This window comes from Synchiropus splendidus, chromosome 4 (genome assembly GCF_027744825.2).
Source record: "Synchiropus splendidus isolate RoL2022-P1 chromosome 4, RoL_Sspl_1.0, whole genome shotgun sequence".
Classification (NCBI taxonomy): domain Eukaryota; kingdom Metazoa; phylum Chordata; class Actinopteri; order Syngnathiformes; family Callionymidae; genus Synchiropus; species Synchiropus splendidus.
The window spans coordinates 3400863-3424322 of NC_071337.1; the positions used below are offsets into that span (position 1 = coordinate 3400863).

The 23460-nt window shown below is 47.4% G+C and overlaps 1 protein-coding gene across 3 annotated transcripts in view; it reads left to right on the forward strand.

The window, feature by feature from the left end:
- Positions 1-23460, forward strand: part of ppfia2 (PTPRF interacting protein alpha 2) — an 89847-nt gene that overhangs the window by 63172 nt on the left and 3215 nt on the right. For 2 of the 3 annotated variants that reach the window (XM_053862497.1, XM_053862499.1), the window contains 24 exons: positions 573-674; positions 843-1064; positions 2479-2625; positions 4398-4532; positions 6345-6428; positions 7623-7754; positions 7819-7881; positions 7951-8042; positions 8953-9085; positions 9169-9386; positions 10818-11058; positions 11423-11452; positions 11534-11661; positions 11730-11911; positions 12011-12101; positions 15824-15905; positions 16752-16952; positions 18285-18347; positions 20375-20407; positions 20479-20654; positions 20718-20815; positions 20876-21051; positions 22560-22628; positions 23038-23194. In XM_053862497.1, coding sequence (XP_053718472.1) covers positions 573-674; positions 843-1064; positions 2479-2625; positions 4398-4532; positions 6345-6428; positions 7623-7754; positions 7819-7881; positions 7951-8042; positions 8953-9085; positions 9169-9386; positions 10818-11058; positions 11423-11452; positions 11534-11661; positions 11730-11911; positions 12011-12101; positions 15824-15905; positions 16752-16952; positions 18285-18347; positions 20375-20407; positions 20479-20654; positions 20718-20815; positions 20876-21051; positions 22560-22628; positions 23038-23194 — 3055 coding nt within the window. Of the gene's footprint in view, positions 1-572; positions 675-842; positions 1065-2478; positions 2626-4397; positions 4533-4604; positions 4686-6344; positions 6429-7622; positions 7755-7818; positions 7882-7950; positions 8043-8952; positions 9086-9168; positions 9387-10817; positions 11059-11422; positions 11453-11533; positions 11662-11729; positions 11912-12010; positions 12102-15823; positions 15906-16751; positions 16953-18284; positions 18348-20374; positions 20408-20478; positions 20655-20717; positions 20816-20875; positions 21052-22559; positions 22629-23037; positions 23195-23297; positions 23355-23460 lie in introns of all 3 variants that reach the window. The other variant, XM_053862498.1, reaches the window with a different exon arrangement.

Sequence of the window (23460 nt, forward strand, 5' to 3'; positions counted from 1 at the left end):
CCGATGTGGAGGAACTTTGTGGCTTATCTTTGAGGTTGCTGAAAAAGTGCCTTTGAACAAAGGCGTCTGTATGAGTGGAAGTCACTTCGGCAACTTCCTGCTCTTTCTGAGATTTTTTTTTTTGTTGTTTTTTGTCTTTTTTTCGTGTGGATATGCAATAAAATGACATCACACGGACACAAGTTCGCACAGGGCTACACACAATAAAATGGGGAAAGTGGGAATAAGGGGCAGAAATGACAAGAACTGTTCTTCTCTCGGATCCTTTTCAGTCTCTGTATAAGGGAAGAAGGAAAACTGACTGAACTGCATTTATCAGATACGAAGACGTGATATAATAACTATACAATTGTCACACACTTGTCATGTAATATCAACAATATGTGAGCGGAGATTCATTTAACCCCAAAACAGAATTGAATTTTCTGTCTTTATTCTCGGGTGAATCCCACTGAGACGTCTCTTCCGCTCCACTGCAAAGCTGGTGCTGCTACCTCAACAGCGTCAGTGTAGACCTTGCAGTGGGTCACGGCCCCTTTTGTTGACTTGTCTTCTGCTTCCTTTCCGTTAAGATTGTGGCCTTACGAGAACAGAATGCTCACATCCAGAGGAAAGTGGCATCAGGAGACGGAGGAGAGGTTCTTTTGGATGAAGCTCAGAAAGTCCACGGGAAGGTGGGAGAAATGTTTTTGACTGAAAGTTACCATGTTCCTTGATTTTGAGCCCATTTGGGCCACAAAGCGTGATGTTTGGAGACCTTTTTTTTCCCCCGGGCCTCACGTTGGCTACACCACAACGATGACTGCAAGCACCGAGAAACGCTCCCTGTCTGTTCCTCCTAGCGTCTGTCCAACGGTGGTCTGGAGCCGGCGCATGAGGCCAGTCAGGTGGTGGAGCTGCAGGACCTGCTGGAGAAGCAGAACTACGAGTTGGCCCAGATGAAGGACCGCATGTCCTCGCTCTCCTCCCGAGTGTCGGAGGTGGAGCAGGAGCTGGAGACGGCGCGCAAAGACCTGATCAAATCGGAGGAGATGAACAACAAGTACCAGAGGGACATCAAAGAGGTCTCGCACAAACACATGATTATCACTTGTAACAGGGACATCAAAGTAGACGCACTTGAAAATAGACCCGATTTGCATACTTTCAACGGCTTCGCTGTATCACTGGTGCATCCATCTGAAGTGCTCACTGCACTCTTCACAATCCACTGCTTCATTTGCATCCAGTCCTCCTATAAATACACAGACGAGGAGAGAGCTGCACATGCAGCCGCGAGCTCCTGACTCCACTGACGCTGTCGTCTTCCCTCCACTCAAAAATGCTCCGTCTTTAGAGCCCATTGACAGAGCTGCTCCCTTGGTGTGTGTCAGTGGAATTACGCAATGATTTATTGCAAATAAGGCAGGTGTTGGTCGTGGATTGGACCAAAGCATCCAGATCGGACAATGTCCACTGCTGTGAATAATAACAATATTAATCACAATAACAATAATAATATTAAGAAGAATTACGTAAACAATAAACATGACCTAAACAACAATAATAACATTAATAATGTTGATAATAATATAATAATAACAATACTATATCACAATTACATAATAATATAACAACAGTCACATAAAGAACAACAATAATAACAATAATAATTACATAAATGTCAATATTAATAATAACAACAACAACAATAATAATAATAACAATTACGTAAACCACAATAATAATAAAAGCAACAATTGCATGAACAACAACCACAAGAATAGTAATAATAACAATAATAGTAATAATAATACAGTAATGCGTGTGTTTCCTTGCACAGTTACTTTGAAAAAGTAATCCAACTACTGATTACTGATTACTCCCTCAAAAAGTAACTTAGTTACTTTACCGATTACTTGAATTTAACAGTTACATTGCAAGTTTCATGTAGCAGCAGACGACAGCTCTCATTGGTTGAACAGTATGTCTCTGTCAAATTTGAAGTGTTTTTCAAACAAGGTAACCTAGGAACAAAGCTGAACTCTTGGGGCTCCAGCGTTATGATTTTTACCTTTGATAAGTAACTTTAATCGTATTACTGGGTTTGAAAGAGTAACGTGTCAGATTATTTGTAACTGGAAAAATGGTTATAAGAGTAACACGTTGCTTCGTAGCGATGCGTTACAGCTGCTCATGTTGAAACCTGCACAGTGATGCAAATGTCTGCGTTTTTCTCTGTGACATTAATGTAGGTGTAGCTATATGTTAACAAAATGTTCTCTTGCTGCCGGAGCTGTAAGGTTCCAAGTGTCAAGAAGCTGTTAAAACTGCCGAAGCGAATGTTGCTGAAGTCAACTTGATGTCATGTTTAGTCCGTAACTTAGAGCTGCGGTTGTTGTCTTGCGCCACAGTAGTTCAGCATCAGCTACATTAGCCGTTTAGCTGTGACAGCAGCCATTCCAAAGTGAACCTCCGGATATTTACTGTCACCTGCAGGCAATGTGTCAGAAGGAGGACATGGAGGAGCGGATCGTCACGCTGGAGAAACGCTACCTGAGCGCCCAGCGAGAGTCCACCTCCGTGCACGACATCAACGACAAACTGGAGAACGAGCTGGCCAACAAAGAGGCCTTCCTCCGGCAGGTCTGTATTCCCCGGACGTGGAGCGGCAGCGGTGCCTGCGCCAGCCAAATGGGATGGTTCCTGTCATTTGACTGGAATCCACGCAGCTGAGTTTAGAAATGAGAAAACCACTTGACACTGTGCAGAATAGCGGCAGAGGAAATGGTTCCTGCAGAGGAAGACTCCGGCTCAAAGATCCTTTATTGTCTCATCTGTGATTCATTGGGAGCAATTGCATCCATTTATTCAAGTGATATTAGCTCAGCGCTGCGCGACGTCTTCACCAGAACTGGCTGATCCCTGGTCAGGTGCCATTTAGTAACAGGTTTGACAAGGAGGAGCCCAGTGAAAAAACTTGAATGCAATAAAGATTTCGCAGGTGCCGATGACTCCTTTCAGAAATTCAATGGCATAATAAAACATAACAAACCCAAGGGACTTTTTTTACCTTCACCAAGAAGGTTGTTGTGGTCTTCACCTTTGTGAGCTGGCTGAGATGAAAGAAACGGAGATGAAAAAAATCACTCACAACCCAAGTGGGTTTAACATACTCAGTCACCAAGTTAAAGATAGAAGATCACCGACATGACTGGGTCTAAAAACCACCACTTCAGTCTTTTTATTGTTAAAACTCTGGACATTTCAGGTTGTCCACACCTTGCGTTCCAATTCCTTCCTTCATCTTCAACCTCAATCCTGAAAAATGTGCAAGGAGCAAGGGCTGTCCCATTTCTTAAGAAGTTAAATTGAGGTACAATCTTGAGGAACTGTGAGACCCAGAATCCTTAGTATCACAGATGGCGTTCTCTGTTAATGGAGATATAAAAGACAAAAACACAGATGCAGACGGCATCATCTCTGATCCTGCGGATGCTTCTTGCTCCTCCAACCTTCTTCTTCTTCTTCTTCTTCTTCTTCTTCTTCTTCTTCTTTTTCTTCTTCTTCTTCTTCATTGACAAACTTTGGCGTAATGCTGCTAACATGCTAAGGGCGTACCCACATTAAGGAGTGTGCCATTTTTAACCAACGAAATCTTCCTTAACCCTTGGTTTTGAGGACTTAGGTTGAGGATTGTGGAAGGAATGTCTGTGATTCACAGATAGGCAGTCATCCCGAGATATAGCTGACAGTCATCTGCGTAGCGGTGGACAGAAAGGGCGTGTTTCTTGATAGCAGCTCCAAGTGGCTGAAGGTAGAGTGAGAACATGAATGGCCCTGGAATGGAACCCTGAGGAACTCCACAGGTCACGGGTGCAGTGAAGTATGATTGAAGACAGTTGAGCGCAGACCCAGCGATGATGCGATCGACTGTATCATAGCAGCAGTAAGGTCCAGCAGAACCAACTCGCAATGTTCTTCAGCATCACAGTTTAAGCATTGAAAACATTAAAAACTGTCAACAAACTGAAGATGCTTGTATGTTTGACTTGTGCTGCGAACGCTATTCTTTAAGTGCCCTAATCTATGTCGATCAGGGGTCACCAACATGTAGGTTGCCCACAGAGAACGAGGGCGTGGCCCACGGACTGTTAAAAAAAAAATAATAATGATCATAATAATTTACATTTTCATGTAATGACTATCATATTTTTTATTTTATTTTTTTTCATTTTTGGTAAACCTGGTAATTCTTGTGAAAACTGAACTGATGGCAGGTCACACAGTGCCTTTGGAGCAGCTCATGGTTGCTAAAAGGTTGGTGACCCCTGATGTAGAAATTGAAGGTCGACTGTTTTCACCGTCTCAAACCCATTGTTTATGTTGCCAGTGACAGTCTTCCCTCGTGTGTGTAGATGGAGGAGAAGAACAGACAGCTGCAGGAAAGGCTGGAACTGGCCGAGCAAAAGCTGCAGCAGACAATGAGGAAGGCAGAGACGCTCCCTGAGGTGGAGGCCGAACTGGCTCAGAGAATCGCGGCGCTCACCAAGGTATGGAGCCCGGCAGGCCTGACACCTTCTCGTGGATCTCCTCGTGTTTCAACCCATTCCTCCTCTTCCTAGTCTGATTCCAGCTCCTCCTCCTCAGCTGGCCATTTTCACTTTGTAACGGAAGCTAAACTCCAAGACACCGATCTTGGGAAGGTAGTTCCTTATTGAGGGCAGAGTCTGTTTATCTCTTTTCCTTTCCTCGCACCTTTTGCAGGATCTTGCTGAGGGTTTCTACAGCTGCATGGCGCTGGGGCAACTGTGTCTCTTTTGTCTCTTAGAAGTAGTGGTGTTGGCTGCATGACAGTTACACACAGTCTACCGTCACTAAAATGCACCGCCAGCCACAGTTTTCTGACCATAGAAGAGGTGAGCAACAGGGTTTCCGCCGAGCCTTAAACAGCCTTAAAAGGATTTTAATTCATGAATCCAAAATCAAGGCCTTAAAAGGCTTTAAAAGTCTTAAATGAAAAGTACCCCAATATTTTAGCACAATATAAGTGAAGGTTTTTTTCGAGGTGAAGCTCTGCAAGACTGACGAAATTCTGGCAACTTTTCTCAGAAGCAACATAAATATCTGGCAACACAATCCTCCATTTTCACCAGTGACTGCACCGACTCACTGCCTAGTTGGCGGGGGTCCGAACAGGAGCAGTTCAGTTTTAAATTTACGACCCATCTATCACACGTCTCCTCTTTATTTGATCATTTCTTTGTTGTTCATGATGTCAAAGTATCTTGTGTGTGATGCAAAGTAATGAACCTTCTGTTCAACACTGAAAATTGGAAAATGCAGTTGTTGTTTTTAGTATTATTAATGTCTGAAAAGTCTGGAATATGTTTTTAAAAATATTCAAGCGTCTCAAAATTATCTTTGACAAACATGCAAGGAAATATGTTCTCGACTGTTAATGCAACATTTTAAGAAAATAATAAAAAACATTTAACCACATTGGATATTCTGTATTATTGGGTATTCGGCCAAGAATTTGAAGTTTTATTCATCTTTGGCGACAAATATTGAATTTGCTGCATCGCTACTTAAAAAACTTTCCAATTCCACAGTATTTGGCAACATTTATGTGTTAAATAATAGTAGTAAAAACAATTTACCGATTCACTCTTTTTCTTTTTTTGTCGATTTGGTCTTAACTTCAACTTCTGTTGTCATTAAAAAAAGTTTTAAAGTCTTCAATTGAAGTGGCCTGTAGGAACCCTGGAAAATAATATGGATCACAGTCCATGATAAAAGTCTCACAGCGGCAGATAGAAACTGGTGTCTCTCAGTCTCTCAGGAGGACCTGATGGTTGCTCAGTCAGAGCCCAGTGACTGTATAGTGATGTTGTAGACGCCCGACTGTGGTTCAGCCAAGGTTGCACGCAACTGTTGGGGAGTAGTGACGGCATCAGGTGAAGACAAACATACGCAGAAAAGTGGGTTGGAGATTTGTATTTGTTCCAACTAGAAGATCCTAACTCAGTGTGACAGAGCTGAGGTGGAGAGGTGTGTAAAGAGAACAGGAGGGTTCATGGGTGCAGTGAAGGAGGAGGGGAAGGGATGGCTGTTGCTTGAGAGGCTGAGCAAGATTGAGGTGGAAGAAGTTGCTGTGGTAACCCTGAGGGGAAGTGCTGTCAGGCAAAAAGAGGATGGATCCATCAGTGTTTCCACATTCCTGCTTCGTCGCCACTTGGTCCACCTCCTGCCATTCACACTCATTTTCCCCTCTTTGCTTCTTTTGCGGCTGCTGCTCTTCTCTTTCTGCTTCTGCCGGTCATATTGTGCACCATCTTGCCCCATGTTCGAACCCTGCGCAGGCGGAAGAGCGTCACGGAAGCATCGAGGAGCGGATGAGACATTTGGAATGTCAGCTCGAGGAGAAGAACCAGGAGTTGCTGAGGGTGAGTCACAGCATGGGAGCCACGTCAGGCCTGCACCGTGCCGTATTGGGGCCGCACCTGATCCATGTGGTCATATATTAGAACAGGAACGGAGCAAATGGTAGTATTGGGCTGATGAAGCTTCATGAAACAGTGTCCTCACTTTCAGAGCTCAGTAGGAGGCGCTGTTGCTTTAAAAATGGTGAGGTTTCACTGAAGTGGTTGTTAGAATCCAAAGATTTTTCAGCAGACAGTGCCATCTTTGAAGATGAAGACACTGTTTCATGAAGCCTCATCAGCCCATCACTAGCTCACGGATAATATGACGTCTCACTTATACAAAGTTTGCTCTAAAGTTGGCCGAAAACTCAATGTATAACCAAATAAATTTGCTCCAAAATGTGAAGAGAGAAAGTATCGTTGTAATTGAAATTGAATTCAAATTCCCAAACTAGAAGTTCTTTGTCCGAAAATGTCAGATGTTTTTTTCCCTTTAGGTCTAACACTGACCCGAAACTTGCAAGTGAGACTCAAAAGTAGGTGCGAGATGCTCACCTCAGTGTTGTTTTTGATCCATGTCGAACGCCCAGACAGCGATCAGACCCTTTACTGTCAGGCATCTATCATGTTTGTGTGGAGTCGCGCTGTACACAAACTGTGGTTAGCACCAAGTCGCCTGAGACCAGGAGCTCACCCCCTGTGGAGAGCTTCCCAGGACCGGGTGCAGCTCTCCAGGCGGGATCAAGTCAGCCAGCAGAGGCGGGCGAATCCAATCCATTTACAAGTAAAATGTAATATGAAGGTTTAAAAACACACACTAACCCTGAAGCGTGACCATGATGAAGGAGCCGAGACATTGGTCCAACAGTGGAGGAAACGTTTCCTGCTGTTGAACCATTCCGTTTTGAATGACACACCCAGACTCACGCACAACACATCCAGAGGATGCTCGATGACAAACGCGCGGTTCCCACAAAGCTGCTTGTTGACAACTTCAAAAATCCCTCCAACTGCTGCGCCGTCTCATGTGATGGGAGGACCAAGCCCCACCCCCTGCGCAGCCATTGTCTGTCAGAACCAGTTGCTAGGCAACAGTTTCTGCTGGACCAGGGTGCGTCTACACCACGCACGCCTCCGGTGGAAACCAAGGGTTTACCCTGGAACAAAACATCTCGCCCCGTTTCCACTATCCTTAACTATTTCAACTCCCTCCAGGCGCGACAGAGAGAAAAGATGAACGAAGAGCACAACAAACGACTCTCAGACACCGTGGACCGGCTCCTCACCGAGTCCAACGAACGACTCCAGCTCCACCTGAAGGAGCGAATGGCAGCTTTAGAGGAAAAGGTTGGACGGTGATTCTGTGCCACAGGAATGAGATGTCGCTCACATGTCCCGCTTTTGCTTCTAGAATCTCTTGATTGAAGACTCGGAGGGTTACCGGAAGCAATACGAAGAGTCAATACACGAGAAAGTAGGTGGTTTATGAGAAGAGGCGATGAAGCTGCCGACACACACTGATGGGTCACATCATTTCCTGCAGTCTCAGCTAGCGGAGGAGATCGAGAAGCTTCGAAATGAGCTTGACCAGTTCAGACTGAGGGCAGGCTCCCTCACGGAACCCACACTGTCCAGGTAGATATGTTCAGAGATTTCACACAAATCTTCATGGTGATACTGATGTCTATATTCAAGGTACCAGCTGTCATCAGGACTGCACCAATCGCCATGTTTTTGGCCGATACTTCTCGCCGATTTTTAAGTCCCAACAGGCCGATACCGATTTTTGCCGATTGTTTTTTTTTAGATAAATTACATGAAACTACTAATAAATAATACTGAATGAACAACACTATATAGAAAATATAGCAACTTTTAAAGCAAAAAAGACAATAAATAAGTGCTTAATATAAAATAAATATGTTTTATTCCCTTTTTCGATGAACAGTGAACGGATCAAACCCACAATTGTTAAATAGCAGAACGTTGCGTTATGACCAGGTAGACGGCTCCTCTGTCCAGGGAGTATCTGGGGTCCAGCTGTGCTATTAGCTGCCCAAAAGCTCCGGTTTTCAAGAACAGAACTCAGCTGTTCATACAAAACAATCAACTCCATTAACAATTGTTTCACCTGCGGTTAGCTGCGGCTAGCATTCTTTCGTTAGCCTCTCAAGTTCAGCGCAGTGATTTGAGGCCAAGTGTCTTGTTTTAATCTGAAGTCTGAGTTCATGCGAACTGCAACTCGGGTGTCATTTTGCTGGACGGCGAAGTGTTGCCAAACGACCTCCGTCGTGGCCGCAGCTGCAGGTCGACTCTGCAGGCTGGGCTGCAGCATCACAACAAGCTGTGTGATTTTCCAGAGAAATGCCTGCTTTGTTTTGTCATTTTTACATTACATACAAGAGTAATAACATTTCTCAATATGTATAAATGTAAATAACATCTTCATGATGACGTGATAAATGTGCAGATAAATCGGCCGTTCTCAGTCTCTTACGGGGTTGTTATTTCTGCGCCGTATGTCAACAAGTTCGTTGCCTCACAGGTCCCACTTGGACACTTCAGCCGAGCTGCGTTTTTCAATGGGATCGCTGGCCGAAACTCAGTCAGACCACTACCGCTCTGCCAAAGTTATTCGCCGGCCGAGGAGAGGCAGGATGGGTCTACGTGAAACTAAGGTGAAGAGAAGTTCTGTGCGCGTGTGTTGAGGAAACAGTGTGGAAGGTGGTTTCAGCTCGAGGGTGTGTTTGTCCGTTCGCAGGCCAAGTCGCTGGGAGAACATGAATGGCGCTCGCAGCAGCTCGGCGTGCTCGGTGGTCACCATTTCGAGAGCGACACAGAGATGTCGGACATTGACGACGACGACAGGGACACCATGTTCAGCTCCATGGACCTGCTTTCACCCGGAGGACACTCAGACGCACAAACTTTAGCCATGATGCTGCAGGAGCAGCTGGATGCTATCAACAAGGAGATTAGGTAACACTGAGATGCTGTTTCATGATGTTTGTAAAGTCACATGTGCATAATGGATCGTAAAAACAGCCCACACCATGTGTTCCTTTGATGCGTATCCCTGAAAGAAACACACTGGTGAACCTCATGATCATGGTCACTCAGCTGTCAGACATGTTTTGTGGAGGTCTGATACCAGATCCACATCATCAACCCGTTTTATCTCATTCTAATGGCAGTCAAGCTATTCAGCCTCCATCTCTTGTTGTTTCTTCTTGGCAGTTAAAGGCCCATTCATGCTCAACTTTACATCTGGATGTGGATGGAAACATCTCTCCGTGCTTTTCCTCCATGTTCCTGCATGTGTCCACAAAGATAGGTCCAAACAGAGCAGTACCCCTGGAGACTGTAGGGGGCAGTGTTGCTGTTACCACCTGATACGGAGCTCTAACCCAGGCACAGCCAACCCACAGCTCTTCAGCCAGTTTCTTCACCAAATGAGTTGCTGTTGAGATGAATGTTGACACAGGAAATAAGTCTGAAAAGTAAATGTTATTCTGGCGAAGTGAAACATAAACAATAAACCTCACCGCACGTTCAATGGCGATGTGAGTGGTGGTCCTCAGACTTGGAGCCTCATCAGATCCACCATCAACACCCCTGACAGGACTCAGTTCCAGGTGTGACTCTGTGTTTCACCGGTGACTCACTGTTGATGGTGGTGAAGTCCGTTGAATTCAGTGGAGTGAAGATGAGACGCTCCAGTCTGCAGCGTGGCTCACACACACACAGAGACCGGGGCCACGTTATTGGTGGCAGGAGCCACGTCCAAACATAGAGGAGTCAAGTCAATGGCGCCCACATTTCTATCTACGGCGCTTGATATTTCCAGGAGGATCAGGATAAAATGGAGGGATTTGAAAAAGACATGCACAAGAGACGTACGCCGGACGTGAACCAGCAACCTAGTGACACACAGGGATGAGCTTTAACCGCTATACTGAGTCAGGTGAGCAGCTGCTCAGGTGAAGCCTCAACGCCTGACGTGTTTGTAGCATGTGGCTCTGTTCAGCAGCACAGTAAAACAATGGGGCTCTGAGCCTCAGACTGGTCGTTCACCCCTGGTCTAATGAGACACGAAGAAGATAGAACAATGGCGGAAATTCTGCATCCTCTAGTGGCAACATATTTAACGTCCTCACCGACCACCGCCTCCTACAAAGCTGCCTCTGTTTCCTCTTTTGTGCCAGAGCTACGTGACCAATACTGACTCCACAGTCGCCATGTTGCTTTGCAGTTTTGACTCTGGGCTGCTCCCCCTGCTGGATATATGGGTGAACAGCAATGTGAAGAACACGTGGAAGCATGTGATCAGTGACAGTAACAGCATTGGCGACATTTTCGTTCGTAACGTAAGCATGAATGGGCCTTATCTTGTTGTCTTCTTCTTCTTAGACTCATTCAGGAGGAGAAGGAGTCAACAGAGCTGCGAGCCGAGGAAATCGAGAATCGAGTGGCCAGCGTCAGCCTCGAGGGCCTTAACCTGGCCCGGATGCACCACCACGGCCCGTCGATCACTGCTTCAGCCACAGCCAGCTCTCTGGCGTCGTCCTCACCACCCAGTGGGCACTCCACGCCTAAGCTGGACCCCCGGAGCCCTGCGCGAGACATGGAGCGCATGGGGGTCATGACCCTGGTAGGTGGCCCACATCCCCCTCACCCTGGCACAGGATGTTTGGAACAGTTCACGCCTCTCTCAGTCCAAAAGGATACTGGCCCCTGATGTAAATGGCTGATCGGGGCAACATGTTTAATCTTCTTGTTTTTAAATTTGAGATGGTTTTTCTCATCCATATAAACACTTCAGGCAGCTATTGATTTGAGAGTATTCCTTTAAGCGTCGGGTGGTGCCACTTTTGCGCTGCCTTTGATCTCGTATCGATTGATAGAAGGTGTTGAAGTCCGCCGGGCCACATGACGTCCATACAAATGAGACAATAGTCCGGGGAATCATCCTGCCAACGCCATTGATTTCACTTGTCTTCGTGTCTCCTCCACAGCCCAGCGATTTAAGGAAACACAGGAGAAAGGTACAGGAGTCACAGGTGGTTGCTTGGCGTCGGAGTTGAGTTCTCACACAGCGAATGTTGGTCTTCGCCATGATCACTCAGATAGCAGCGGTGGATGAAGATGGCAGGGAAGACAAAGCCACCATCAAGTGCGAGACGTCGCCCCCTCCGACGCCGCGCACGGTCCGAATGACGCACACGCTGCCGTCCTCGCACAACGACTCCCGAGGGTACAGAAGGAGCCTGGCCGGTTTGACTGCGCTCAGTGTTGAACTCTGCCTCACGGCTGCCCCTGCAGGGTGGTTGCCTCGCTGGAGGCCGACGCCAGCACCCTGAGCAGCTTCGCCAGCAGCCAGGACTCTCTGCACAAGCAGCCCAAGAAGAAAGGCATCAAGTCCTCCATCGGGCGTCTGTTCGGCAAGAAGGAGAAGGGCCGCCTAGCGCACCTGGCGCACAGACAGGTCATGGTGGACCCGCAAGGTTGGTGAAGCTCCTGCAGGACGGCTTGCAGGAGGAGAATCAAACGCTCACCGTTGCTCCCTTATGATGGCGCTGTCACATGTCTCGATCTGTTCCTAGCCACACTGATGGACCCTGATCTAGCAGGTCAGGACGTTGGAGTTGGCAAGCTGGGAGCTCAGGCCGAGAAGGACCGCAGGTTGAAAAAGAAGTAAGGAACCATCCCATTTCTGTTGCTAAACTGCTGCTACAGGCAACACGGGGTCAGCCTTCCACCCTCGGTGGCTGTAGACGCAGAAGCACTTTGATCAAAGTTTGAAAGAGTGAGGGTCACAACACAGTTAAAATGAGTCTCCATTCTATCCGATCAGTCTTCACTTTGAAAGCAGCTGACTTTTGTTGTTGTTGGAACCTAGCATTTTACTATCTTGGAGTGTGTCTGTGTGTGTGTGTGTGTTATGCCCAAGCTCCAAATGATGAGTGGCGTTTGCTCGGATTGCACTCTGACTTGTGGTGACCAATACTTTTGCCTCCCGTTTTGTCGAGGGCATTGAGACCCGGATCGTTTCTCTCTTCCACCGCACCCATTTCTCCGTCCACGTGTCGGGAACTGAGGCTGCACCTCCTCCATCCCCCTCCACGCTGCATGAGAATCCCTGCATTCTCTCCATTTCAGCATCTTGATCTGTTGCTAGCGACTGAAGGTTAACCTTTCCTCCCAAACAGCAAGCCTGAATGTGACCAGTGCATCTCTCATGGCCTCTGCTGCATGAGAACGTCCTGGAGAAGTTTGTGCTCTGTGTGCGAGGCGGGTGTTCGGTGGTGGATTTGGGCCATTGAAGACCAGATCCAGAATGAAAATTGTGTTAAACTCAATGACTGTAGATTCACCCAACAAAAAAAGATTTTTAAAGCTGTTTTTTTTCAGGTAAATGAAACTTGAAATGAAGGAATTGAAGGCACTTTTCACCATGCTGAATACATCTGTACTTCCTGACCCCAAACCTGATTTTTAACAGTATGATGCAGGATGTGATATCACTAGGGGGCAACAGACAAAACAGAAGACAGACAAACATTTGTGGTATTTCCTTGTATTTGAACGACAAAGGCCAGAGGCCTTGCTTATAAAAAGTCATGTAAGAACCATCTTGGGGGCTTTTTACACTGAGACAAAGTGTGTTTGGCTCAAAAGTCATGACGTGGACACAAGCAAATCCGGTTTTGGCCGTGGACTTGATCCGGCCTCGAGCGCTGCACCTGGTCCCGGGTCTGAAGTGGATAACTCTGGTGTTTTCACCTTTATTAGGCTGATAAACATCTGTTTTTATCGACAAACAGATTCACTTCAGTGAATCATGTCGGGCTCAACTGTCCAGGGCCATGGAGAGTGTGAGAAGGAGGTGAAGACGCGGGTGCAGGCAGGATGGAATCACTGGAGAAAAGTGTCAGGTGTGATGTGTGACAAAAGGGTGTCTGCAAGGATGAAAGGGAAAGTGTCCAAAAGGGTGGTGAGGCCAGCAATGTTGTATGGTTTGGAAACAGTGGCACTGAGGAGAAGACAGGAGGCAGAGCTGGAGGTCGCAGAGATGAAGATGCTGAGCTTCTCTCTGGGAGTGAGAGCAGGATGATGATAGGATCAGAGGGACAGCACATGTGCTCAGGTGTTTAGGAGACCAAGTCAGAGAGGCTGGATGGAGATGGTTTGGACATGTACAGAGGAGAGAGAGAGAGAGAGAGAGAGCCAGTACATTGGTAGATGAAGATGTTGAGATGTTGGAACTGCCAGGCAGAAGGTGGAGAGGAAGGCCACAGAGGAGATTGATGGAGGTGGTGAAGGAGAACATGTGGTTTGTAGGTTTGAGAGAAGAGGAAGCAGAGGACAGGGGGAGATGGAGGAGGATGATCCACTGTGGCCACCACTGAAGGGAGAAGTTCAAAGAAAAAGATGAAGAATGTTGGACTCTTAACTGTTTTCACTGTGGTGATCCTGCTGCTGTCTGCATGAGGAGAAAGAGGCTGTTTTCTCTTAAGCGACTGAAGATCACCAGATGATTCATGGATCATTTCTGACATCTGGATCTGAACTTCACTGATAAAAACCTTCTCCATCCTCAGTCATCTCTCTCACTGTGTTCATCGTGTTGTGAGAGCAGTGTGGATCAGTCAAGACGCTCCGTACTACGCAGCTTGTTTCCGCTGTTTCCTTGTAAAACAAACATGACAAGACTCTTCCATGTTTAGTTTTGGCTGTGAAACGCCACGTTCTGTTGCAGCCACGGCTGAGCTCCGTCATCAGTTCATATCTGAGGTGAGGACGACGAGAAATAAGGAGGTCAAGCCCATGGTGGTGAGTAGGTCAGGGGTCGTGACCTTAGTTTCGCCCAGCTGATGCCGTCTTCCTTGAGATCTGCTTGGTGGTGGGTCACAAACCAGCTATTTTGCGCAGAGCGCCTCCAGCTGGGGAGAAAAGACAGGACATGGCCTGAGGTGCAGAGGTGGGAGGCTGCACAGCAGGGGGCGCATCAGACTCAGGCCGCCTGAGGCAGAATCCCCTTGTGAAAAGCCCCTTATGATGTTGGATTTTGTATTTTAGTTATTGTGAAAACTCAGCAATGAGACAAGTATTTGAGAGGAATATCATTCATCATCCATTATATATGGAGATTTCAGAAGTGCGGGTCACACAGTGCTCTTGGAGACAGGCTCAAGCATGTCGGTGGCGCGCTCACTTGCTTGGAACAGGGCTCTGGAGCTGCTTTTCTCCATGGCCCCAGTCCACTGCCGACACTCCCGACGTGCATGTGTGGGTTTCTTCCAGCTGTATATTTGAACTCATTAACATTTGTGTACTTTTGTCTCCCCGTGGCTCTCTCTTTGCTCTCTGACTCTTTCTTCCCCTCCCTCCCATCATCCTCTAACAAAGCGGGTAAGTTGTGAGGACGTGACCGCCTGGATATGAACGTTGTCTCACCTCTCATCCGCTCGTCTCTGCTGTCTGTCCATCAGTCCTCCTCTCAGAAGTGCCAAATAGCTGACATGGTCCTTCTCTCTGCCCCATGGCCGTCGACATTCTGTCTTTCATTTGTCCGCCTCTCATGTGAAAACGGTTCTCTGCTCTCCTTTTCTGCAGCTCAGTGGTAGCTGAATCCGGATGGCCAGAAAATGTCTTTTTTCTTTTTCACCTGGAATGTTTTCTCCCCCTTTTCTGTGTCTCTATCTGTGTGAAATAACCAGCAGCAACATCTGGTTATGAAGTGAGGTTCCTCTCTTTCTCTCTCTCTTTCTTTGAGTTGGTCACGACTGTTTCCTGACTTGCCTTTCCCCAGCTATGTTCAGTGATGTCTCTCTCTCTCTCCATCATTAGTCCAGACTGAACATAAATACATGAGCGTCTGTGCTCATGTGCTGGAGCCAAAACACAGTGAATGTAACTGGATGTTGGTTTTGATTTCTGCGTCAATACATCACGTGTTTATGTGCTCATTAAAGCTGCACCCGATGTTAAGCATAGAAAACGTCATTTTTTAATACTGTAAACTTTTCAGATCGAAGCATTTGTCCAGTTTTGCTTTTTGCATTTTCTTGATAGGAAATACCTAAATGAAGTAATAACTGAACTTTGTCTTTTACGGAAACAAATACAAACAAATATTATTAACAATGCTGTTATTTTGAATAAAAATATGAATAAATATGACCTATTTCATTGCAACACAAGGTGGAAACATTAGCGCGCATGTACAGTACACTAGATTCACTCTCAAATCCTAACACTCTGTACTATACTACTACAGTACTATGCTAACACTCAAACTATATTGGCTCTCGTGCAGACAGTGAAAGCTGCGACGGCTCATTCGCGATACGTCTGTAGAAGTGATGGAACGTAGTAGCTTGTGGTGAGAAAACTGTTCTGTGTTCTTGTGCCAGACACGAGTTGCTGGAGGAGGCCAGGAGAAAAGGTTTACCCTTTGCCCAGTGGGACGGGCCCACGGTCGTGGCCTGGCTGGAGGTCAGTGGTCGCCTTTTTAACCTGCCGATGTGGTGGCTGTATTGATAGTTATTGGTGTCTGTGTCTGTCAAGCTGCAGCAGACCTGGGCAAAGTGTGGCCCGGGGGCCATATGCGGCCCTTTGTCTGTGTTTCTGTGGCCCTCATGAGGTCAGACTAAAACTATACAACCGATAAGTGGTCATATTCTTCCGTTTTTTTTTTTTCGCATTATCCCCAAAATTTGTTGAAAGAAAATTATATTTTGAAATAAATTGCCTTTTTATCTGTGATGGTCCATAGTTTTATTTTGATTTTTATTCGCTTAAGATGGATGCAAAATGATATATAGATATATAGGTTTCATGCCATACGTACACTTCTTCATATCTATCCATGTGGTATGGTTCGTTTCATCCTTGTAACTTTTTTTTCCATCACGTTTCGTAGTCATCGCTGCCTTTCTTTTGGCATGATGGCCTTTCTTTATCATTTTTTCTTTCCAAGAACTCCTCCATAGTTGGTCACTATCACAGACGTGCAGCTGTCGAGTCAATTCAGTGACTCACTACTGCCACCATACGTGGCTCATGGATTAAAACTGAGCGTCTCACGGCCCAGAGGTGTCAAACAGCAGTCCTCTAGGGGGCGCTCGCGGCCCAACCATCGGCCCCGGCCCTGTGGTTAAGAATCACTGTCAGTCGTATCATTATGGAAGAGACAGGAAGGAATTTCAGTGTGTATTCGCAGGTGACTATTATTTTCACCCCTCGAGGCGTTACCACGTGCGTTTATGTAAATCTCCGGTATGAAAAGAGATTCCAGCCGTTGAAGTGAAGTTGCCGCTAACTCTCCTGCTTGGTCTCCAGCTGTGGTTGGGAATGCCGGCCTGGTACGTGGCAGCATGCCGTGCCAACGTAAAGAGTGGCGCCATCATGTCGGCTCTGTCCGACACAGAGATCCAGAGAGAGATCGGGATCAGCAACCCACTCCACCGCCTCAAACTTCGCCTTGCCATCCAGGAAATGGTCTCCCTCACCAGCCCGTCCGCGCCACCAACGTCCAGAACTGTGAGTCATGATCAAGACGAGAGCTGCGGCGCTGTCGGCAGACTTACAGTACGAGTGCATGTCACTGAGAGCCACTCCACAGTGGGCAGTGATCGACTTCATCCCTGTGGACCTGACTGTTTCTTAATGATATTCACCCAGCAGAACTCGATGTCAATACTCGGCCCCGGCGGATGCATGAGGCTGTACAGGAACCGCAGGCATGAGTTAATGCAGATACCTCACTACGCTAGACTACTGGCCATGTAGCCTCAGCCGGTCGAGCTTTAGTTCAAAACAGTTTTGTTGAAGACGAGTCATAGGCCCAGTCCCACTCCTCACCCTCAACACTAGGTTCTGACTGCCCTCCACAATGAAGTGCACTCCGACGACAAAGCGATGGACGTCTCTAAGATTTAGGACGCACATCATGACGTCACAATTTACTTACGTCATTGGTTGCTGTAGTGTGTTTTGTTTCCTGTCTATTGAGTTTTTGAGACGTTCTGGCACCAGTATTTCCGGTGAACCAATGGAGGGGAAATGGGCGGAGCTGAAGCGTCGCCACTATTTTGCGGTGATCTGTATGGTAGGTTTGTCGAGGCTAGCGTTAGCCTGGATGCTAGCCGACGGTTGTTTGCTAAGAAGAAATAACAACACACACGTTAATGTTGTGTTGTTAATGTTGTCGGACACGGTCGACCCCTCAGGTCACTAACATGTGGCACGAGGAGAAAGTAAACAAACGGAGGAGTCGTTCTCGTAACTAAAATGTCAAGTCATGTTATTCACTTCACACATCGATGTCCAGGGAATCTACCCGCACCTCATCGTCCCACTTAGGTTCAAGTCAGCTCCTGAGCCTGGGTTTGAAGGGACCATTTCAAGTAGTGAAGGGCGGGTGCCCTCGGTCTGAGGAGTATTGTGACACACGACACTCACACGTGAACCAGTGTTAGGGCGAGGATCGGGACAGGCCCGTGGAATATGTGGCTTATCCAGTGAATTCCACACATCAAGGATCCCACTGTGACATCTTGTACCTGTTGACTTGAATATACAAACCTGTTCTCTTGTGTGTAGCGAGTCTCCATATGTGTTGTCTGTTTGTGTCTCTGCTGGTGATGCATGAGAGCCATCTGTGACGTTCTGTGTTGTGTTTTGTCCCCTAACCCGACCCCCATGGGGTCCAGTGATCTGATCTGACCGTGATGCTATGACACTATTGGCTTACAGTGGTGCTGCTCTTCTTCTTTAACACTGCTTGCCCCCCCCTCCTCCTCCTCCACCACACGCTGCCGGATATCTGCTGCCATCCTTACTGCTGCTGTCTCGTGGGCGTCACCCTGGTAGCCTTCGGGCAACGTTTGGGTCACTCACGAGGAGATGGAGACCTTGGCTGCTCCTTCAAAAGCGGTCAGTCACGTTCTGAACTTTCCGTGTCTCTCTGTGAGCTCAGGTGTACGACTGGTTCCAGACCAGCTACTGAAGGAGTTTGGCTCCACACTTATTTAGTTTGTGACAGTGTTACTATGCAATAGTTCTATGTCTTAGCGTAGGTTCTACCTGCCTTCCATGTGAAAACACAGGAAACCATGGACACGTGACAGTAGCTGCTGATGTCACCGCCGCTGAGACACACGTGACAAATGTATATTCATGAGTGATGGAGAATGCAGCAGTGTTTTTGTTTTTTGCATCATGAATTAGTGCTTAAACTTGGTGAAATGAATGAGATATTGAACGCTTCTGTGTCCCTCTCAACCTCACTGACTTAAATCATGCGTGGATCGCTGATCTGATCCAATGCAGACGACTCGTCTGAACACTTCACTTCATGTTTCCCATTGAGGTAAAAATGAGTAAAGCAGTGACGTCATCGTGACGTGGATCTGACTGAGTCACCAGGACATTTGGGATGTGACAGATGGAAAACTATAAACTGTACTTCAAATCTGTGTGTCTCTGCCGGACGCCACACCTGCCAAGGTTGATTTATGAATCATTAATCCTGGCTTTCCGTTATTAACACGGATAAGTAGCGCTCCAAAGCCACTGTGTTCCAGTATGAAAGGAGAGATAGGGACACGAGAGAGTAGTGGAAGGTCAGACTCCAGATAATAGTCATGGCTGTTACACTTGATTGCTTTAATACATTTTCTAGAGCAGCGTTTTTCAACTGGTGTGCTGTGAGAGAGAGTGTCAGGTGAGTCGTGGGAAATGATCGCCTTATTGGTCTGGAGACAGAGGTGGACGATATGATGACATGAGGTCATGAACAATTAGAACCTGTTGGTGGTCGACCAACGTGAGCAGATCACATGGATTCACTCACAGTCTTTCTATACACTATAGATCTATGCTCCTCCTCCCACACACTCACAGTGAAGAAGCCAGTCAAATGCTCGACTTCCACCTGTTTCTAAACCTGATGCTCCTCTAAGGTGACCACACACCTTCACCACAGAACCATGGAGCGTTGCTTGTGGGACCCGCGACACCAAAGTCTGTCTGCACCGCTGAGCTAACAGAGCTAACGTGACATCTCACTTCAAAACTTTATTGACACTCATAGACTGCCAAAGTTTAGGTTTAGCAGTCTGCAAAAAACAAAAAGCGGAACCAAATAAATGCGCTCCACAATGTGGTGGGAGAATGTTATGTTGCCATGAAGCCCTTTCTGCAGACTTGAGATTTTTAAACAAATACATTTTCTGCAATTTGTTCCCACCAAAAGCCACAATAGCCACGTGGCATAGCAACCATTTTTCACAATTTAAAAGGGATTTTCTAGCCGAGGTTCCTTTGGTGGCGAGTGTTGTGGCGTGTGTGTGAGTGTAGGTTGAAAAATGATGCTGTAGAGATGCATATCAGATCTCTGCGATCACATTTAAGCAGTGAGCATGCCGCAAATCCCACTTAAATTTGGATGCTACCACTGACAAAGAATCTTTTTAGAACCCAAGTGGTCCTTCGCTCCAAGTCCCCTGGTATCTTTCTCAATGACACAGTCAGGACCATGCGTGTCCGACCTTCAGTCATTGTTCAGATACTGTCAGTGAACCAAAATACACTGAAGATGGCCTCATCCATGCCAGTGTTGTGAGCCATGTCCAAACCTTGCTGTTCAACAGACTGACTCTAACTTAAAGATGAAGGAAGAGAATTGACAGCTGTGTGTGTTGGGGGGAAGTCGAACCCCAGAGGCGCTTCATGTGAGAATTAGCCTCATTCATTATTGAGAGAGGGATTTAGATAGTAATCTGTCAGTTTTGTTGGGACCTTGAATATTCGTCTAGCTGTAAAGACATGCATAGTTCAGCCAGCAAGAAGTTCAGAATGAAGACCAGTCTATCTCCTAACCTTGGGCAGCAGCCTCCCGGCAGATCTGTGAGCCCTCTGCTGCTAGATGAAGTCTCATTCCGTCTGGTTGTTTGTTACAGAAGTCCAATTCTGAGGAAGGCAGTTGGGCGCAGGTGAGCGTAAGACTGCACCTTTGACCTCCAGGGGAGGAACGCTGGTTGAACTGCTGCATGAATCCCCACAGACGCTGGCATATGGCGACATGAACCACGAGTGGATTGGGAACGAGTGGCTGCCCAGTCTTGGACTACCTCAGTACCGCAGCTATTTCATGGAGTGTCTGGTGGATGCTCGCATGCTGGATCACTTGACCAAAAAGGACCTGAGAGTGCACCTCAAGATGGTGGACAGCTTCCACAGGTGAAGACTGAGACCCTCCACAGGGATTCCAAAGCAAGTCCTGACTCTGTGTTGCCGCCCCAGGACCAGTTTACAGTACGGGATCATGGGTCTGAAGAAGCTCAACTACGACAGGAAGGAGCTAGAGCGGCGCCGAGAGCACAGTCAGCATGAGATGAGAGGTGAGCGTCGGGAAAAAGCCTGTGTTGAGGGTGGACTGTGATGGAGCCGGCTGTCGGCAGATGTGCTGGTGTGGAGCAACGAGCGCGTGATCCGCTGGGTCCAGAGCATTGGCTTGAGGGACTACGCCAACATCCTGCTGGAGAGCGGCGTGCATGGCGCGCTGGTGGCCTTGGACGACAACTTCGACTACAGCAGCCTGGCTCTGCTCCTCCAGATCCCCACACAGAACACTCAGGTATCTCGGGCACGGTCGCGCCGGCCAGCCATTTCAGTTTTAGTCTCAGTTCTGCTCTTAGTTTTAGTCACCTTTTAGTCATGAATACTTGGAATAGTGTTTGTCTAGCTTTAGTCAACGAAAACTCAAAAACATTTTAGTCAATTTTAGTTTGGAAGAAAAGGTTATAATAATAAGATTGAGAAATAAAAGAGGGGAAACGATCACTGTATTTACCACTGTGTGCAGAGTAATGTAGCTACGTAAACTATATCATGAATATCTTCCAAACGTGCGCTGCAGTATTATGGATATAACACACACACATTTATGACGCATCACATCTTGTGTTTCATCATTTTGCCCAAATACAACAATGTTCAGAAAAGACTGGCCTGAACAACACATCTGATCATTTGCTTATTGACCACATGGTGGCGCACAACACACTGAACATTGGCCAAAACTCTCTACTGTTGAGTCCGTCGGTGCTGACAACATGTCGCCGCCACATCACTAGCTGCAGTGACACACATGAGCTAGTGAGGTTAGCACAACCAAGCTAACTGAAGCTGGAGCTCAGCAGCGCCAACCAAGCTCATTCAAGCCCAGCAGCAGCAGCAGCAGCAGCAGCAGCAGCTCATTTGCACCAAGAGTTCTGTGGGAAACGTCGTGTCTGGATCACAACTGACGCTCCACTGAGAGGATCAACACGTGGTGTGTTCACGCCACTTGTTGGGACTCACCTAGGAACAAACCCTCAGGTGGCGCTGGAGCTTTGCTAGTGTGTAGCCACATGTGTCACCGGCCTGTTGCTCCATCGCTTTGTGCTTCGGAGTGATGGTAAACACAGCTCCGCCTCACATCAGTGCAGCGTGTTCCACCACCAGCTGGCGCCGCCGCCATCGTCCATGAGTCAGTGAGCGCCGCAGCTGGGCGGGTGGTGGGCGTGTCCAAACACCGGAGCTTCGTCTGACAGATATTGTGGATCACACGCACAAGAATGTCACGTTTCCACAATGTCTGACAGAGCATCGACATACGTTTCCGTCTCATCTTGTCAAAGACGTAACCATTGCGTTATTGTCATTAAAGAGTAGGGTAATATTTCCTTCATCATTCGTGAAAACAACACTGATCTCAACATCATGCGACGTGGTTTACAACTGTCTAAAATCACATGGTTTGAGAAAAGACTTGAGCACGGAGCATATATTGATCATAAATGGCTGGTAAATATGTGCGAGAACAAATGCAGCCATCTGTTGCACATGGCTCTGGTCTGGACCCGGGTCTGTCCGAACAGCCCACACAGCGCTCCGAGAATGGAGAAAGGTTGGTGTCATTGTATCTGGCGCATGTAAATCAGAAGCAGCAGATCTGCCAACTGTCTCTCCGGCTGTGCTCCTGTGTGTTCTCTGCTCAAGATCATCGGCTCAGAGCTATAAAAAAAGGCAAATGCTGGCTGTTCCGGCCTCCAGGTGGCTAAAAATATCCCCATCTGAAGCTGTTGTTTGGTTTCCTCGCAGGCCCGTCAGATTCTGGAGAGGGAGTACAACAACCTGCTGGCGCTCGGGACGGATCGGAGATTAGATGAGGTGAGAAGAGCAACGCCACACGCGGCCATATCCGGACCATGAAACGCACAAGGAAATGTGACATCACTTCTGAACAAGTGTGGAAATGTCCAGCGAGACACATCAGACCAATGAAATAACAGGAGTTTTATTGACATGAACCGGAGCTGAGAGCAGTTGTGGCGGCGGAGCTCTGGGAACGTGGCTGGAAGGGATGCACGCGGGCACGTTAAGTGCTTTAATGTCAGGACATTGTCCTTTGATGTGATGAAGCTAAACATCTTGCCGACATGAAACTTGTGCGCCTGTTAAAATCCTGTTATTCGTGGTGGTTTTGGTGAAAAAAGAAGCAACATATAGTAGCTGTAGTTTGTCTTCAGCATTCAGGCCATTTATGTATCCAACTCTGGATACTCTGTGTGTTCTGCAGTGTGACGACAAAGACTTCCGAGGTCCGTCCTGGAGGAGGCAGTTCCCGCCACGGGATGTTCACGGCATCAGTATGATGCCGGGTTCCGCCGAGACGCTTCCCGCCGGCTTCCGTCTCACTGCAACGTCAGGTCACTCCAGGAGGCTCCCGCCTGAGGGTACGTGAGCCGCTGCGGCGCGTCATGCACGTGTCCTGCTGGGGCGGTCTGCCAGGTGGCGCTCACCTGCTTGCTGTGTTTGTTCTCTCCGGACGCTCTTCAGTCCTCTATGAGGCGCTGGACCACAGTCCTGACCAAATGTATCTGGACTGGTTTCCAGGTCAGCAACGTACTTCGACAGGTTTTTGACTCACCTGTGTTCTGGTTCTGCGACTCCCCTCATCTGGTGACACCGTCCTGCCGTGACTCCTCTTGCTCTCCCTCAC